The following is a 20,211-nucleotide window of genomic DNA, read 5'->3' as shown; positions in this document are numbered from 1 at the left end:
TATTATAGAATTTCCTGGTCAAAAACATTAAGCGGAGGCCTATTGAGATAAGAAATACCTGCAAGAATTGTGGTGTTATCTACACGCTCCATTCTACATCTTGGAATGAAGGATGATCCACAATGAAATATAGTGTGTGTGTGTGGTGGGAAACAGAGGTAAACTTGTACCAGTGTTTACAATGAAGAGCAATCTCTTCTTTCTCCTTGTCCCTCACAGCTATGCTTTATCTTGGTGTTTTGGCCACAGTATTATGGAATGCAGGTGATTCTTCTGTTCTTGATCACCAACACTATTTTAGATACATTTTTTTCTATCCAGTGTGTTTAGACTTACAACAGCATTTCAAAAATCTGGAATGTGTATCTCTAGCAAAACACAGGTGGCAGCTTATTTGTGTCTGTGAATTGCACATACCGACTCCTCCATCATGTATTGATCCTTCTGCTTGCTCTTCTCCAAAGGGGTGAAAGAAACAGGCAGATAAGGCAGGTCATGTGTGCATGCCATTTCACCAAACAGGGTATCATTTGTGTGGTTCTGTGCGCACAGTCACATTCTTCAGGGCCAATGCTGGAATGCTCCATGAAGTCTTCCCAAACATGCTACATGTTATATATTTGTTATATATGCTGAATATTTGCTATGTGTTCATTTTTGTAATCACCTCAGCTGCATAATGTCAAGAATAGACTAAACCTGTTAGGAACTGATCCTTTCTTAAAAGGATGATGACTTCATTCAATACAAGTGCAAACAAAACATCTCTATTGATAGAACTTCAATCACAGCATGTCTTAAATGGTTCGGTTCCCAGCTCTGAACAGTTCAGTGGACAGAACTATTTCTGCCCACAAAGCGTAACTTTCTGTCCTCCTGGGAGCAGCATTTCGGGGAGCTGAAGGGGGAAAATGCTTTGTAGGGAAAAATTGTTCTACCCCAAAAATGCTTCAGTGGATCCAAGCCAATAACAGTGAGGAGATGCTTCACTGGTGATCATTTCAGGGCACCCAAATGTTTCCAGGTTTGCTTCTTACCGCTTTTGTTAAAACTTTTATATTGGCACAAAATGAAAACAAGCCATTTTACTGCGCTTGCAAATCAAGGCTTCGTTTAAACATTTGCAGAAGACTGAATTAAGACTTAGCATTGTTCGGACTGTTGCCATTAGTAAGATTGATGAGCTTTAAATGGCTGCAGGTTGGATATTCTGTTCAGAGGAGAAGCACAAATTCTATAGCTGATTTACAACTTGTAAAGGGGAAGGCTGATCTTCTAACTGCAATAATGATTGCCTGACCCGTCCAGGAAAGAGTATAGGCTTCCAAGTGAATTATGGCTTTATTACCTACAGCTACCAAAAGAAAAAAAAAAGCAGAGTCAGTATGTGGCATTTCATGTCTGTGTGACAAAGTCCTTTCCTACCTAAAGCCAAGGTGAATGTGGCCCCAATACCCTGCATGAAAGGGAGCCCAGTTAAAATGGCCTGTCCATGGAAGCTCATGAATCCTTCTGGATTTCAGAATGCTTTGGGGAATTTTAGGTTTTCAAACATGTCCTGTTGAGGTTGCAGTGGAAACTGGAATATGAAGCTCCTTAAAGATATCAATAAGGTTGCTCCTTGTTGACTTCTCCTGCCCTGGGACAAAATCCAGCCCCATGGTTTACCAAAGAGTTGGGTGATCTGAAAATGGTTGGGAGATAGTGCTGGCATAGAACCTGTACTGTACTGAATTTGAAAGATTGTGCAAAAGAGTTTATTATAAGACCTACGATGTGGCAGGGATAGTAGTAAAGAAAGGTTAGATCATTATTGTTATAGCATCAATGCTATAAGTAATGGATTCCAGGAGCAGGAAAAGAGATTCTACCTAAACATTAGGAAGAACTTCCTGACCGTCAGGGCTGTTCGACAGTGGAATTCATTGCCTCGGAGAGTTGTGGAGTCTCCTTCTTTGGAGGTTTTTAAACAGAGGCTGGATGAACATATGTCAGGAGTGCTTTGATTGTGTGTTTCTGCATTGCAAGTGGTTGGACTTGATTGCCCTTGGGGTCTCTTCCATGATTCTATCAGCTAGTTCACAATCATTCCAACTGCTCAAGGTAGCTCAGTATTTGCTGATGCCTAAATCTGAGCCTCTAATAACCCTGAAATAAACAATTAGCTGTGATACTTTTGCCAAGTTTTTTTGCTGATGAAATATTGTGAATACGTTCTGATCTGCATGTCAGTTATGACATAGGTCCGCCAGTTATGACATAGGAACGCCAGAAGAAAAGCTGAATACATCACCTGGACTACTTATGGATCATTTTGTCCCAGTTTCCATGACTGATGTGGACAAAATCCTAGGACCTATTAGAAATGAGCCAGTAACTGAGGGCAACTTCCTTTGACCACTCAAAGAGGCAGTTATTTGGCCACTACTTGAAAAAACATCCCTACGCCTCTCTGTTGCTCTTATTAGATTTGTCTGCTGCCTTTTGTACAGAAGATGATGCCATCTTGTTGAGGAGCTTGGAGACAGTAGTAGGTATCAGAGGATGTGTACTGAACTGGTTCAAATCTTTCCTCATGGATCGGATGCAAAGGGTTACTGTTGGAAACCAGTTGTCATTGGTATGGGTCCTATCTTGTGTAATTCTGCCCCCTATACTTTTGAAACTCTGTGTAACACCCTTAGAACAAATCATTCATCGTTTGGGGCTTGGTTGTCATTAGTATGCTGATGATACTCAGCTCTATATATTCTTATCTGAATCTCCTAGTGATACAGTAGAGGTCCTGAATCGTTGCCTGGCTGTGGTGGTTAACTGGCTAACAGTGAACAAATTGAAACAAAACCTGAAAAGACACATGTTGTTTGGGTAGGAAGAGGTCTTGAATAACATTGTTCTCCCCACTTTCAATGGATCCTTGTGAATTCAGTTAAAGGCTTTGTGATGATGCTAGATCCAGCCTTATTACTGAAGAAGCAAGTTAATGTTGCTTCAAAAAAGGCTTCATACCAACACTGCCTAGCCTAAAAAATGGCTTACACCTTTAAATGCCTGACCTGGCCATCTGAAACTATACTACTGCAATGCACTGTACACTGGTCTCCCCTCAAAATCAACTCAGAAACTCCAAGTAGTTCAGAATGCTGCAGCTCAACTATTAAAGGGAGTCAGACAGAGCATGCAGATTACTCCCATTCTGCAGACCTTCCATTTGTTACCAAGCTCTGTTTAAGGTGTTAACTATTACATATAAAGTCCTTCAAGGTCTTGGCCCTTCTTATTTATAGGACTGCCTCTCTTCCTATGCTCTACCTCAACAATTCTGCTCATATCAATAAGTGTTTCTGCAGGTGTCAACCTGCAAATGGGCAAAATCAGCAACTGCCTGTACACCTGCTTTCTCTGTTGTGCCCCCCCGCCCCTGCTGATGGAATGACCTGGCCAAGGAGGTCAAGAAAGCTCCCACTCTCCTGGCCTCTGCAAACTATGCAAAATGGAACTACTCGAGAGGGCTTTCTTAATGCATGTAATAAGGCTGTACAGTACAAGATGGTTTCACAAACTTACTTGGATAAATGATTAGGACTTGTGGTGATTGATACTGCATACAGCTTATTGTAAGCAGGATCCTTCACCTTTTTGACACAGACTTAACATGATAAGAGGGGTTATGTGTGCCAATGAAGCTGAATATAATACGTAAGGGGTCTAGATTCTGTCAAGTGGCTAAACTCCTAACAGAATCACTCAAGATGGAATGGTCACAGCTGATAAACCAGACTAAGATGCATCCACCCCCTTCAGGGATCAATGGCCACATCAGCAGAAGAGAGCAGACAGTTCTAGTGGTGATGGGGCAGAGAAATTATTGACAGATAGCTACTGGGCAGCCACAGCAGTAGTGGAAGGTGACACTGGGAGGATCTTTCGTAGACGATGGCACTACTGCTACAGCTAACCTGTGTAGTGTTCAGAAGAAGGTAATGGTAAACCATTTCTGAACATCTCTTACCTAGGATGACACAATCCAAAGTGAAAATATATTGCTGGAGGATGGAACCCTCAGGTGATGTTATTCAATCAGCTATTGGGAAAGATCTGAAGACATGATTGATGATGCAAATGGACTAAAGGCAAAAGGATGTTCAGTTGTTCATGTGAATGGATGCAAAGGAAAGTCTAAAGCTGTTTGACGTATATAATAGGAACATAAAATGTAAGAAGTATGAATCAAGATAAGTTTGAAGCTGTTAAATTGCAGTCCTTGGAATGACTGAACTCAAATGATCAGGACATTTTCAGTCAGAAAATTAGAAAGTGTTTTACTCAGGGAATGAAAACACAGAAGAAATTGAGTTGCTTTAGTAGTGAGGTGAGATATAGCAAAGGCAGGCAGGGGCTATAATGCAAAGTCTGGGGGAATAATATCAGTCAGACTTCACGGAAAACCTATCAGTTCAATAACTGTTTCATTTGGTTTCAGCTTGGTTAGATTTAGATGAAGGTGGAATGAAATTTGGTGGAAGGAACTACACTGGCTAGTGTTCCAACCCTCCACAATAATGCCTGCTGACTTAATATTGGTTCACCACATGAACATAGATTGAATCTGTCTCAAGATCTGAATGTGCATGAATACATGCCATATTCATTAACTAGTAAATTGTAAATCAATCTTTTGAGAGCAAAAGAATGTCTAAACAAATGCATTTCTATTGATCAAAAATACATCTTGTGGTTGCCACCATAGCTGAATCAAAGTTGTATCTTAAATATGCAACATGGTGGTTTATTCATTTGCTATCTAGACAATGAGACAACAATGATGTTAGGTTCCCATTAGAGCAGTGGCGAAGCCACCAGGGGACAAGGGGGGGGTGCGCGATGCACCGGGCGCACCATTTCTAGTCACGTGGGGGTGGAAAAGGCCCCCTCCACCCGCAGCATCCCCTGCAGCGCTCCCCCTGTGGCACCCCCTCCTGCGGCGCACCACCCCACTTACTTTTAGGAATGGAGCAGGCCGGAAGCCTGCCTGCGTTGCCTGGGCCTGGTGGGAACTACATTTCCCAGGGCCTCCTGGGAAATGTAGTTCCCACCAGGCCCAGGCAACGCAGGCAGGCTTCTGGCCTTCTTCTCCGGCCTGCTCCTTTCCTAAAAGTAAGTGGGGTGAGGTGGGGTGCGCGGGAGGTGTGCCGTGGGGGGTCTGGGGGGGGTGCCACGGGGGGCCACAAAAGCCAGAGTGTGCACCGGGAGCACTCTGGTCTAGCTATGCCTCTGCATTAGAGTTTGATGTACATCTTGGATCTGAACTACTATAAACACAATGGACTTAAGAGATTCTCATTCTATGCCTCCACTGCGTTTCCCTGAACTGGGTTATATATCTGCCGTGACAATTCAAATACTCATGAGAGGCACAGAGAGGATGTACAGAGACAATGCTGTGAGAGGAATGAAATTAAAATAAGCAGAGGTAAGACCCTGGGATCTTAGATAAGACTAAACAAATAGTTCTTTTATCCACTTATTCAGTTATCAAAGAAGAAAATTAGATTTGTCTGGGATATTTGCTTTTAAATAAATCAAGGCTGCATGGCAGTAATTTCACAGCTGTTCTGTAGGTGCTTAAGGCATTCATTAGGGCTGTCTTGTTATCTGTACTGTAATGATCAACCAGGGGCTGAGGAATCCCTCCTGGGAAAAGATCACAGCCTTTTCCCATTAGATGGACTATATAGGCGCCACTACATGTGGAGAGGTGCTAATTCATACTGACTTATGTGGCCCTATCAAACCAGAATCAACTGGAAATAACACTTAGATGCACTGCATAGGAAAAAGACATGGACTCTCACTGAACTACCTAAAGGCAAGAATGCCATTGGGTATAAGTGGGTCCTTAACGAAAAGCAGGACGCAAAAGATGAAACTGAGAGATACAAAGCCAGACCAGAATAAGAAGAGTTGGTTTTTATACCCCACTTTTTCTCTACCTTTAAGAAATGTCAAAGCAGCTGTCAATGGTCTTCCCATCCCCACAACAGCTCCTTCATGTGGAGGAGCTGGGAATCAAACCTGGTTCACCAGATTAGAATCCACCATTTATGCAGAGGAATGGGAAAGCAAATCTGTTTTTCCAGATTAGCGTCCGATTCTCTTAACCACTATACCACACTGGCTGGTTGCACTAGTTGGCAAAAGGAATCTCTCAGGTTTATTGATCAGATTATGACCAAACATTTGCACTAGTAGTAAAATACACTGTTAGGATGCTCCTAAGCCTTGCAGCAGCCAGAAACACACAAACAGAATACGGAGACATCAATACTGCATTTTTACATGGTGAAAAAGAGGAAGAGTTACACCTGAAACAGCCACCAGGGTTCACATATGAAACAAACAAGCATCTACTCTGTAAACTTCAGCAGGAGCTTTCATTTGTGAACTTCAGCAGGTTTTCGGCAGTCTGTGAGAGTGTGGTCTGACAAGCTGACCAAGATGCTGCTCAAACAAGTCCTCAAACCTCTGTCTTTACGATAGACAGAAAGATGGAAGATGGACATATGTTGACAATCTCATTGTTTGCCACAAATGTCAAAATGAATTATATTCCAATTAAACAAAGAAGCAAAAGTCAAAACACCTAGGCAATATTAACTATTGAGCAGGAACCAAATGGAAATTATCATCTTAGTCAAAGATTCTGGAACTTTTGATAAGCCTCGATCTATGAGGTGTTATTCCAATGCCCACACCAAAGAAATCAGGCTTCTACAAAGAAAAGGCATCCAATGAACCACTGCCAGACAACAATAACTACAGAGTTGACATAGGCAACCTTCTATACTTATTGATGGCATCAAGACCTGATAATGCAATAACTGTAAGAATATTATCTAGAAGAGTTAGGATGGACACCCACCACAAATTACTGGATTGCAGATGATGAGGTATTTGAAGGGTACTGAACTCTTTAAACTAAGACTGCCAGCAACTTGTAATCTCACTCTGTTGGGATTGCTGATACAGACTGGGCTGGAGAAAGATTAGACCTAAGATCCAGTAGTGGTTATGTGTTTTTCCATGGAGATGATGCTATAAATTGGGCAATCTGTAACAAGAAATAGTTGCCCACTTACTAACTGAAGCAGAATTTGTTTCAGTTTAGGAAGGTGCAGAGATTAAAGTAGTTTATAATGTTACCAGAGGATTTTACTATTAAGGAACCTTTGCCAATTAAAATGCTAGCCATTGTAAAGCTCTCTCTTTTTCAGAAAAGAGCAGCACACAGATGAAGCATCTTGGAATCAGAAACTAGCATGTAAGGATCCTGCAGGGACAAAGACTTGTCAAGCTACACTGCTGTCTGACTGATAAAATGACACCAGACATATTTCCCAAATCATTATTAGCACTTTCAACTAGCGACATGGTTCAGACTCCATACTTTCTCACTCTCACACACTTCAGAGCTGTTTGTAAACCATAGTTTCTCATTTTGTCTAAACTGGCAAACAGAGCAATCCTAGGAAGAGTTACACCAGTCTAAATCTATTAATTTCAATGGGCTCAGACTGTAGTAACTCTCCTTAGGATTGCACTGTAAGGCATGTAGTTCATTCCTCAACCATAATGTGGCAAACCATGGATTCTGAGTTGTGAATCTGGGTTGGGGGACAACTACAAACAGTGGTTCAGTTGAAACGGCAAGCTATGCTTTACCACCAGCCAGGAATGGGTTAGAGGATGTGAAAGGAGTAGAGCACTTGCAAGCCTGAGTCTTATTCCTGACCCACCAAACCACAGGTCCTCAGACCCTGTGCAGAGTGTAATTCACGAAATGACCATTGGCTACCTCCTTTCCCACCAGAACAGGGGTAGGGAACCTGCGGCTCTAGAGCCGCATGCGGCTCTTCTGCCCTTGCACTGTGGCTCCACGAGCCGAGCCGCCGGCTTCATCCTTGCCTGCTCTGCAGGCAGCAGGGCGGGCGCATCCATGCGCTTCTCAGAATGAGCGGAGTAAAAGGTTAAAAAAAACCCTATATATATAGTGTTATCTTTATTTTAAATGTCAAAAATTATTTGCGGCTCCAAGTGTTTTCTTTTCCCGTGGAAAACGGGTCCAAATGGCTCTTTGAGTGTTAAAGGTTCCCTACCCCTGCACTAGAAGTACCTTCCACACTACCTTCCTGAGGGCTAGGCTACCCTCCCAATGGGTTGCATTGTGCAAGGCTGCCACTGGAGGGGGGGGGGGTTTGAAAAAACCACACACATATATACAAAAGTACGATCAGAGGAAGAAGGGAGACAATTAAACGCACTGTGTGGTTTAATAGAAAGCTTATTGCCCACTGGAATTTAAAAATACAGAGTTAGTATTAAGAACTCTGAAGGGTGTTCCATTCATATAATGGGACTTTCTTGCCTTCTCTTCCAGCTTTCCCCACAGCTGTGCTGAATCAAGAGAGAAATGGCTTAGGATGAGGGAGGGAAAATGCAACTAGAGGTAAGAAGAACCGATGGAAATCATGGAGGAGTTAAAGCACCTTGTGAGAACTTTGGCACTAGAGACAGAAGGAATAGGAGAGACAGGTAGAGAGAAATGAATATAAAGAATATCACAAAATGCAGTTATGAGCATGTGGAATTAGTTTTCTTTGGAGATAGGGATTAAGGTGATAACCTTATGGGTTATGGGATTTATGGGAAAGGTATGATTTTGAAGAAGGATCTGAAAAAAAAAACCCTTTGTGTTTTCTTCCAGTTTTAGAACCATGGCCAAGGCGCCAATGGGTAAATATATGGTTGTAAAATTAGACAGCATATGTCAAATGCTAATTCAATATGAAGATCCTGTTACAGGAGCTGTAACTATCCCACTGGGTATTTGGCAAATAGCAGATCTGGAGAGTGTTGTGGGCATCAACTAAATGGATCTTGGCATTCAGGGCAATAATTCAGGATGTCTGATGGAAGGCACGTATGAACATTTCAGACACCTCCAGTTTCTGCCCCCACCCCAATTTGTGTGAAACAAATGCATTTGATACCCTACTGCCCTAAGCTGTGTGCACTGAAATCCATAAGGATGAAATAACAAGTTAAGCTTGAGTCATGATAAATGCAGCTCCTGTCTAGATTTTTAAAAGATGGTTACTCTGTCAAAAAATAGTTTACCTCTAAAATAATGGAGGCTTGGGCAGGCAGCAGAATTAGAATCAAAGAGAAGAATTCAAAATAGCTAACAGCTGTCAATACACAAGATGTTTGAATTTACAAGTAAACTGCTAAAGCCAAGAGGGCCAGTTTGCCTTCTCAGGGCTATTCTGGTTTCCAGACAATGGTCCAGTAATTCTTTGGCACAGATTTACTCGGTTCAGATTCCTAAGAATGCTGGCACTATGCACAACAAGGGATTCCCAGTTAGGCAGTATAAGTAAGGTTATATATCAAGTATACTGTTTTTTGTCATCAAGTCACAGCCAATTTATGGTGACTCCTTAGGAACACCCTATACATAGAACAATTTTTTTTAAAAAAAAATATGCGATTTGGAATACCTGTGTCCATAGGTGAAAACATTGGACTGGAGCCAAAGACTCCTTTTCATTAATGGTACAACCTTCCACTGGTACAAAGCATCTTCTGCTGCTGCTTCCACTGAAGCAAGGTTCCTAGCTGGTTCCTAGCTAGCAAAAGGCTGCTAGCAGTGGTGATATACTCAGCTGTTCCCAGAATAGAACTTGTGCATTTGCCCTTTGCCCTTGTTTGTTGAACAAGGGGAAAGGATGATGCAAAGGTTCCATTCTGTAATAGCTGAGCTTCCACCAGTGCAAAAAACTTTCCACTGATGCACACTAATTCTTCTGCCTGCCAGCAGTTTTGAATTATTTATTTACACTGTGGTTTTTATGCATTTCACTGTAAGGCCCCTTGAGTTCCTCTAAGGTAGAAAGGCAGCTAATAAATGTTTTAAATAAGTAAATAAAACTGTGATAAAACTTTTTAAAGCCATGCCTTTTAAAAAAATCTGATAGGTCCACCAGAACCTTGGGAGACATCTAATCCTGAGCCCCCAGATGACCCCCCAGCCCTCTCCCTACTCCCTCCAGTGATGTAGGTATATATTTTTAATCGGGTGGGTTTGGGGGTGGGGCTATGCCCCCACCTGCCCCTGGGGTGTGGCCATGCCTCCCCAAGCCCCGTCCCACCCTCAGTGCTTACAAAACCCTAACCCTAACCCTAACTCTCCTGCCCCACCCACCCCACTCCCCCCCACTGGCTGGGCTCCCAGCTGGCAGCCCCTCCTGCCCTCCTCTCTGGGCAGAGGTGTAGCTAGGGAAAATGGAGCCCAGTGCAAAATCTGAGTTTTGCAGGGCTCCCCCCATGGGCGGCCACTGTGATGCTAGAATCCACCCCCAAATAGCATCACTTTCAATGGTGTTTAAACTAGGAGACCAGAATCTCTATTTAAATCTACCTTAAAGGGAGAATCTGGGGTCCCTAGTTAAAACAACATTGAAAGTGATGCCATTTTGGGGTGGATTATCCCCCACCCTGAAACAGCATCACTTTCAATGTTTAAACTGGGGACTTCACATTCTCCCTTTAAATCCATGGGGAAATTTGGGGGGGTGTCTGCTGTCAGGGGTGCAATTGTTAAGCTAGCAGCACCAAACTTTCAGGGTATCTTTAGGAGTCTCTCCTGATAATACCACCCAGGTTTGGTGAATTTTGGTTCAGGGAGTCCAAAGTTATGGACTCTCAAAGGTGTAGCCCCCATCTTCTATTAGCTGCCATTGGAAACAATGGGGGATGTGGCACTCCCTTTGGGAGTCTATAACTTTGGACCCCCTGAACCAAACCTCACCAAACCTGGGTGGTATCATCAGGAGAGTCTCCCAACAAATCCCTGAACATTTGGTGCTGCTAGCCTAAAAACTGCATCCCCTGCAGGCCACAAACTGGAAAAACACTTAAAAATACAAAAAAACCACAAACGGGGGTGCGGAGCTTCGGACATGTAATGGGGGGGTTTAAACCTGGGACCCCCTCTTACCTATGTCCTTGACTCCCTCCATGCTGGCCAGGGAAGAATCCACTTGCTAAGAAAGAAAGCACATACTTGTGTGTTTATGTACAATTATGGGGGATTTTTGAGCTTCTGATGTCAAGAATAAGCTGCCTTTTAATGGGCAGGACCATATGGATGTTGTAAGCACAAAGGACGCTTAAGATTAATCTCTTTTACACTTATTCCAGACATCCCATACTGTGAAATACGCAAGCAAGCTTTTATCTATAAAGGCTATTATCATGACATACACACAAAAATTCAAATAAATGCACAAATGTAAATATAGGTTGTAAAATATATGTATATAGAAGCCAATGAATTGGCCAAAATATCCCCCCAACAAGTAGCACATTGCAGTGATGTAATTAAAATCAGTGTCATCTTAGGTCCCCTATCATTCACTGTCAATCACTGTCAATTCACTGTCAATATAGTCACATCCTTCTGTTCCCATTGACAAGAAGTGTTTAGGATTGCATTTTTAAAAAGTTTTTATCTGCACTTGAGACAAAGCTGCTATGCTTCTTCTGAACCATCTGTAAGTACCCAATGGAATTTCACTTTGCTGATTCAAAAGGTCACTGGAGAAGCCATTAAAAAGAATCTGCTCCTCTTATTCCTGACTATGGACTGTTGAACAAGCAAATTGAGTGACATCTGTTATTCTCAGTGGTTGCTTCTAAGTTCATAGAAGTGAGTTATTGCCAATCAATTTTTCTAAATGGCATATCAATGGTATGGCTTTAGCATTTAATTTTGAGCTTCAGAACACAGCCTATATAGTATGTGTGGGGGAACAATTACAGAACACTACTGTTCCGACCTGCAAACCCAATTCCAGTGTGCCCTGCAACATGACAGTGGCCATCAAAGGTTCCTGTCTGGCATGGACTTCGATGGGTTTTTCCTCTGTCTCTTGGTTCACTCACTGCCACCACCTGACCTTTGTAGGAACTACCCATTGAGCGGACAGGGCTCCCAGCTTCCTCTCTCTGTTCTGAGGCCTCGCCTTTGTCTCCCATCATAGGGACAGCTTACTGCCTTGTGCACCACTGACTGAGTAGCCACTTGCCAACTGACCCCTCCCCGCTTCTTCCATTCCTTTTTAAAACAGCAAGCCCAGAATGTTGGAGGTATAGAGTGATGCTACCAGCATTAAAAGTTATGAAGCATTTATTGAAAAAAAAATATATGCATGCATACTATCAGCAGCCATGGACTGAGGAAGCGATACTAAAGAAAAGGGTAAAATGCAATTCGTCTGTTCCTCCCTCTGTACATACCCTGCTAGTGGATGCTAGCATAAGGCTTTAGCTTAGAAGGTTATAGTTGTTCTAAACAAGGTGCTCATTCCCTTGAAGCCTCACCAGATGTGCAGTCTGGCACATAGCAATGTCTAGCTCCAGCAGACATCTGGTAAGAGTTGTATCTGCCTTGGCAGAATCAGCACAAAAGAGAGCCTCCTCATCATGCCCAGGAGTTTAGTCATTCTTCTTTTCCCTCAAACTGACCAGGTTAGCCAGGGGAAAGAAGATTTTTCTAAAGCCTTTCTAATGTCTTAAGTCCTCAGTCTCTGTTCTTTGTTACATATCCTTTGTATAGCAGGAGGGTGCGAGAGTGACAACATATTATTGTGTCTCCCAGGTCTACCATTTACAACTATAAAGGCTTAGTGGGTGAAACTGCTGAGCGATTGATCCTTCCCAATCGTTGCAAGAGGTGGAATAAGTTTTCAAAACTTGGGGTCAGAGGTGGGATCCAACCAGTTCTCACCACTTCTCTAGAAGTGGTTACTAATTTTTTCTGAGTGCCGAGAAGGAGTTACTAAAGCAACCTCCCTGCCCAATAGGGACTGGAGGTGCATGTGTGTGGCGGCGCCACTGTTTGAATCCCACCACCATTGGAACCTGTTATTAACATTTTTGGATCCCACCACTGCTTGGGTGAAGGTTTTACTTAGTTCAGACCTCAAAATAAAAATGCATTCCTCCTCAGCACATTAAAATTCAGAATTAAACTTTTAGAAATTATACTAAAGCATAAGCTGCTTTTAAAAGCTGTCAGACTACTTAATTCTGCTGATTTAATTATTAGGTAAAACATGGTGTGTGTGTCGGGGGTCATCTCATTACTCTTTCCTGCAGACATCTGGGGAAATTTGTAAATAGAGTGTAAGTCAGAGACTCTATGCAGATATGGAGAGGATTTTTAATGCGTAGGTCAGTAATTTTTCCCAGGTTAAACCTCTGAGCTCAGTGATGAAACCTGGAGTTGTAGCAACTATTTATTGATTTAATTTATATCCTGCAATCCTCGCTATATGGGTATGTTTTGGTGCCTCATAAAATCCGTTTCTCAAACACCTCCCAGTCCCAGTCCCATTGATAGCGGAGCCAGAAGTGAAATTCCTCCACTTCTGGACTGTGTTCGAATTAAGGTTTATAAACTGTCCTGTTCTCTGTGCTAGCTAGCTAGAAATTACCTGTATTAGATAGTGAAATAAGATTTGTAAGTTTCTTTGTATTTGTGACTGTATGGAACCTCCTTAGCCCAAGGCAGCGAGCCATCTCCGCTCCACCTGGGCACATCCTATTCACGTGTAAAGGTTCCTGATGCACGTGGACAAAGGAAGACCTCAGTTGAAGCGCCTCGCCTGCCTAATCCCGTCAGCAGGCAGATAAGGAAGCTCTTGTCATCACCCTCTGCTTCCTGACCCCGAACACCTGGGGAAACCTTTTGTGTTTTCCCCGCCAGTGGATACGTCATCGCCTCGGCCCTCTACTCTGGCCTTGCCAAACTCAAGAAGGGAATGCTTATCTAACTCTGATTGGTTATTCCTGCATGTTGCAAATGAATTCATTGGGCTTGTTTTGGATTTCCTATTGTTAATGAATGGTGGTGGGCTTTCGTCTTTGAGTTCTCCCGGGCTCCCGATGGGAGAAAGTGTACTTATAAGGTTGTAAGGCTGCTAGGCAGCCGCGAGTCTCGCTTAATGTGGAGCGGAGGTGCTGACACTTAGGTCAGCATCTAATAAATCACTTTTATTTTATCCGAGCCGTGTCGGGTCTTGCTGGGGTTCCTGGGCGCTGCCGAGAGCGGGATACTCTAGAGCAGGGGTAGGGAACCTGCGGCTCTCCAGATGTTCAGGAACTACAATTCCCATCAGCCTCTGTCAGCATGGCCAATTCCTGAACATCTGGAGAGCCGCAGGTTCCCTACCCCTGCTCTAGAGCAAGGAAAGTGTTACCCTGAGCAGCGCGGTAACACCATTTGTGGCAGCAATTGGAGCCCATTATTAATACCCTCCAAGGAGAGCCCTTAGAGCATGCACTTAAGGCAGACCCAAATGAACAGGTCTAAATATGTAGCGAATGGCTCTGCAAGTTTGTAGTAATGCACTGCCATGTGTGACTACAATCCTCCTCCATGCCACAGAATGTGAAACCCCAGGTAGAGGATCTTCTGTTTGATAAAAAAGGGACTTTCTCTTAAGTCCATAGATGATATCCTCCATGAACTCCAGAAAGATAAATAGACAGTTAAATAGACAGTTAAGTCCATGAGGATCTTGCAGTCCAGCCAATCAGGCACCTCTTCCTCCTGGAACAGGTATGGCGCCACGTCTAAATACTACCCCAGATTCAGGGATGAATCCTACCCCCAGTACAGCTAGCTTCAACAGAGGGCCCCAGTTCAGGGCGAGTTTCCCTTGATGTAATAAACCCAAGTACCACCCAGGGGCAAGAGTAAGAAGGGCAGCAATTCCCTCGAAGGGTCTGCCTCAGCAGACAAGAAGCCTGTGGCATAACTAGTGGTGACTTCCCCACAACCTGCACCTGACTTGAGTTTTGACAATGGTTTATTGAGTTTTAATCACAGTTGGTAGTTGATTGATTTGTTCTGACACATTGGTTACTCTCTGGAGTTCCTTTCTCAGTGTCCTTTGTTTACAAAGGCTCGCCCAGTTTCACCTGCCTCTGCCGCCCTCAAATCAGACAATCACTGCTAAGAAAAAAAACCTGGAGAATAGTAGAAATAATAAGGTGAAGCAACAAAAAATAAATTAAAATATATTGTACTGATATACCAAGGAGAAGTGAAGGGGAGGAGTAATTCAATTTTAAAAGCATCGCCAGACAAGCATAGCAGAATCCCTGTTATGCAACCTCTGAGAAAGTCTGGAGTATAAATCTTCATTATCAATGACCAATGCAATGTCCCCAGTTCTTTATAAAGTTAGCTATTACACTGACTCAGATAACATTGGCAACACTATGAAAGATCACAAGGGTCACCTTTTGACTCCATCCTTGTGATTTTAGGATATTTTTTTCCTGAAATGGTTAATAAATGCACATTGTTTGTGCGTTTTTGTTGTAGGTTGTTGTTTTGGAGTGCCTCTAATGCATGGCACAGTTTTTTGTGATCCTCTTACTCGCTTAATGCCAGCTCCAGGCCATTTCGGGCTTTTTTTTGCTGTTCCAGAGGCATTTTTGGCCCGGAAAAGGTTAATAAATGCGTGTTTTCTCTGCGATTTTTGTTCTAGATTGAAGTTCTGGAGTGCATCATGGATTACATCATGAATACACTCTAAAAGCATCACGTATTATTTACTTCATTTAGACCCCAATTCATGTTTGTTCAGCTGAGCATCCATAGGGTCTAAGCATCCACATGTACTCTTACAAAAAGACATTATAGATGCACATTGGGAACAGTTACTAGATGTGTTAAATGTGCTATTGGCTTACATTTATCATCCCTATAATGGGCAAGTTTTGAAACAAACATATTACTGATGAAACTGCTTTGCAGTGAAACAGATGAGGTCCAGAATTTCGCATCTTTACCTTGCGCTTACCTGCGATTTACTGACCTGTGACTTACCTGTGTTCACCTGCATGTGAGAATGTTCAAGTTTGATCTGATTTGAGACTATATGTTCCAAGACCTTACTGCATTCTCCGCTCACAAGGACTTTACTGTGCTTGCTCTTCTCTAGTGTAAATTGGGCATTCCTCTACTCCCCCCCTTTTGTATGTTTCCTAGTATTTGGGCAAGACACCACAAAGGGAGTCCAGGCTTGCTAAGCAGTGGCTGGCAATGGCAAACCACCTCTTTTACCAGATCCTCCCTGGCTACTGATGGGTTGTCAAATCCAGGTTGGGAAATTCCAGGAAATTTGGGAACGGAGCCTGGAAAGAACAGGGATTTCAGTAGGATGTCACAGAGTCCACCCACGAAAACATCCATTTTCTCCAGGGGAACTGATTTTTGTAGTCTGGAGATGAGCTTTAATTTGAGGAGAATCCCCAGGTCCCACCTGGAGGCTGACATCTCTGGGTTTGTTGCCTTCAAACCTTAAGGAGGTGCCTTAACATGGCTGTGAATTGATGGCGCTTTCCACCATCAAGTGGAAAACATAACCACATTGTCTGCTGGGGGGCGGGGGGAGTGGCTGGAAGAGGTGCCAGTGCCCCCATCATAGGAGAAGAAAACGCCCCGTCTAGTGAAAGGGTCCGGTTGTGCAGCCTAGGCGGTAATCACCTGGAGATGCACAGAAGCACCTGCCTTTCCCCATTCCCAGACTGGAGATACTCAGGTGCGTTTCGACCAAAGAAGCTCTCCGATGTGAAGGCACAACAACGCCTTCAGCTCTCTCTTGCAACCCCGGGCTCCCCAAGTTGGCGCTCCCCCCCCCCCTTCTTCCCGCTCCCTTCTGGCGCCGCCTTTTCCCTGCCTCCGGCGTTTCTCCTCCTCCTCCTCCTCCTCCTCCTCCCGGGTTGGTGTAGCGCCCGGCTTCTCATGCTGACCGCGAGGTCTCGCCGCGGGGCGTCCGGAGGATGCAGCCTTCTGCTTCGTCTGCCTCCATGACGGGACCTGTAGCCATGCTCGATACCACAGGTAAGTCCTGGGACGGGGAAGGGCAGGTATGACACACACGCGGGCAGCAAACCTCGCTTTCGGGCTCTCCCACTTGCACATGGGCAGGGGTGGGGGACGGAATAGAGAGGCAAGTAGTTTCTGAAGGAACAGGCTCTGCTTATTATGCATGGGAGTTGTGAGGAGAGGCCAGGTCTTCTTTCTGCCTCCGTGGGAGCCGATCCTACATTTTGCTCCCAGTACAGAACATTGTGAGGTGAATACGATGATATGTCCATCCCATGGCATGGGGTCCAGGACCTTGGGAAGAGGCAGGGGCGTAATGCCCATTGGGCAAAGTGGGCAGCTGCCCAGGGCACCACCTTGTGGGGGGCATCACCAGGGTTTGTTTTGCATTTTAGTGGTTTTTCCACTTTTGGCCTGCAGGCATGCATCATCAGGAGATCAACCTTTATGCTACCCCTTAGTTTGGTAGGAGTTTAATTTGGGAGTTCATTATTGGACCTCAAAAAAGGGTAATCCCCATCTCTAGCAAAGAATGGGGATGGGCACCCTTGAGGGTCCATGGAACCCCTAAACTAAACTGCACCAAACTTTGGGGTCCCCATATGATGCAGTTTCCAGATGATACTCCCTGAAATTTGCAGCCGAGCATCCAAAATGCCCTGGTGCAAAAAAAAAAAAAAAAATTGGTCATGGTGAGCACACCATGTAAGCATCCAACTCAGGTTTTGCCCAGGGCTACAGTTTGCCTTGTTACGCCCCTGGGAAGAGGTGTCTTTTTGTTCTTGAATTCTTGGGTGATGCAACCCAACTAATGCATGTTATTAAAGAATATATGTAGAAGGAAGCCAATGAAGACAGAGCAAGAAAAAATCATTCACCCCATTAATTTCTGTTCACAGAATCAAACACAGTATAGCCCTTGTATAGCAAGTGTTTTAACTACAGTGTTTAGATGTCCATTTTCCTTCAACCAATTCTGTTCCTAAGGCTTTCTCTTTTTTTTGGCGACAGTTATGAAGTGTGAGAGTGTTGGAAACCTTGGCTCACTCCTTGCAGCCCACCAAATCTTAGAGATTAAAAAAAACTTTTGGAGTTGTTCCTAGGAAAACCTGGTTAACAGAGCTTCAGAGTGTCATGTTTTTGAGGTCTGAACTCCTTTGCAACAAACTGTTGTTTGTTTCCTAGCTAATGTGGCTCCATCCTCCATTATTCAATCAAGCCATAACTTTTTTCTGCCCTGAGAGGACTGCGTTGTACATAAATCTACACACCATGTGCATATATGTATGTATGTAGGTAAAAATATAAATAAGGTTGGGGAAATGTTGTCTTGTGTTTTGGTGGTGGCAAAAAGCTGGCTATAATTCAGTGGGTTAAGAAATTCTGGACAGTATTTTTTTAAGTAGCAATCTGGGCAAGTAATCTAAAGAAACATCCCTTGCTAAATTTTTCATTTATCAGTGGTAGATGTGTTCTTGCGATATAGCTCAATGAAATCTGTTACCTAAATAGAATTCGTACACTTGTCTGCTGCACTCAAGTCTGGGCTGCTTCGAGTGTGACAAAAATTTCTACACAGAAACAAAGTGTGCATGTTACTCAATGCCCGATTTAGATGAAGAGAGGGCCTAGGCTATTCCTGTTGTGAGGCCCCTCCCAACCCCCCTGGAAGGAAAAAAAATCAATACAGAAATCAATGCTAGTGTCGAGTTATTGGCTTAAGATGGTATTATTCTGAAATAGAGTGCAAGGGAAATTATTGAAGGGTTGTGTAGAGATTACAGTGCATTTATGAGCATGTGCAAGAAAGGCCTATGACTGTCAAAAATATTAGACTGACAGAGGCTCCCTAGATTTAAGGTCCTAGGCTTCAGACTTCCAAGTCTACAGGTAAATGTAGTACTGATGCTACTTAAGACAACATGCACCCTGCTTCCATGTGTTTTGTTTCATGGCCACAGCCTGTCTGTTGGACAAGGCTATTGTTACATACAGCTTCTACAGTTTTATATGTACAGAGCTGCCTTTTAAGAGCATTGCTTCACTTGAAGCATACCTCTAACACTGATTGAATTCATACAAGTGAGAGAGCACAAACACAAATGGCTCATGTTTCCTCCCATCATGCTTCTACACCTTATCTGATGCCCAAAGATGTGCAAGATAAAGTTTATCTCTCCATGGAAGGAACAGGTATTGCTGGGCTTTGGGTGAGACTTAAAGTGTAGTGAGAAGGCTCTTCTGTTCTCTGGAATCCCATCAAATTTGTATGTCATTTGCAGAAAGGACTATTCACATGCAAAAATGGCTGTGCTTCTTGGCATGATTACTGTACAAAAATGCATTCAACTGAAGTTGAAAATCTGTTATTCACCAGGGAACTGTTTTCAATGCCAGGTCACATGAAACAAAAATGGAAGGTTCACAAAGCAACAAAAAGAATGCCTTTGAACATTTCTCTTACTGCTGAGTAGGTTACAGCACGCATAGGTCTGGGATGTTTAAGGGCATTTGTAGTAAAGGAAGGTTTGAATCTGTCCACCTTTTTTAGAAGAAGGAATTTAGGGAATTCTTGTAAGTTTTCCAGGAAAGATCAGTAATTGTATGGTTGCCATATAAAAATATGTGTTGATTGTCACTTCTGTAATAAAGTCATCCCCCTCCCACCTGCCATATAGCAATCTTCACTTAGGAAGTATTCACATACTCCCTGCCCATAAGATCCCATGATTGGGAATAATGTTTGCCACCAGGTTTTGTTTCACATTCATATAGTTTAGAACTACAGTATATAAGCGTGACTTGGAATCATTAAAATGTCCATGGCGTTATCATTCCTTTATCTTCCTAACTGGGTGGGCAAAGAGAAGCTGGTTTTGAGTAATGATACCTTCTGTGTTGTATGATCCAAGGAGTTGTGAAGGCAGACAACCAAATATTTTTACCACCTATTTCATAGAAGAGATGATGGTTGGGTAAAAAATATGCATTTGAATGTGATTGTGGTAAGTACGGGGACAACTTCCTCATTTTATTTTGTTTAATATATTTGTATGCTTCTTTTCTGATTTGTACACTTCTTTTCTGTACATTCAGATGTACAGTAATGCCAGAAACATTAAATCCAACACCAAAATAGATTCAGTAAGCACAAATGCATGCCAGTTTCCACAGGTCCTTTTAAATAACTCAGCCTTCTTTTTTCCTTCTAAGATTATCAGAAGTGTTTACACTTCTCTAGATGG

General features: G+C 43.2%; 1 protein-coding gene across 3 annotated transcripts in view; it reads left to right on the top strand.

Annotated features, from left to right (window-relative positions):
* Positions 1-16,870: 16,870 nt before the first annotated feature.
* Positions 16,871-20,211, top strand: part of TMEM255B (transmembrane protein 255B) — a 74,360-nt gene continuing 71,019 nt past the window's right edge. For all 3 annotated transcript variants that reach the window (XM_048495519.1, XM_048495518.1, XM_048495517.1), the window contains exon 1: positions 16,871-16,981. In XM_048495519.1, coding sequence (XP_048351476.1) covers positions 16,921-16,981 — 61 coding nt within the window. In that variant the 5' untranslated portion in view covers positions 16,871-16,920. The remainder of the gene's footprint in view (positions 16,982-20,211) is intronic.

The sequence above is a fragment of the Sphaerodactylus townsendi genome, linkage group LG04 (assembly GCF_021028975.2).
Source record: "Sphaerodactylus townsendi isolate TG3544 linkage group LG04, MPM_Stown_v2.3, whole genome shotgun sequence".
NCBI lineage: Eukaryota > Metazoa > Chordata > Lepidosauria > Squamata > Sphaerodactylidae > Sphaerodactylus > Sphaerodactylus townsendi.
This window is presented reverse-complemented; position numbering and strand designations above follow the sequence as displayed.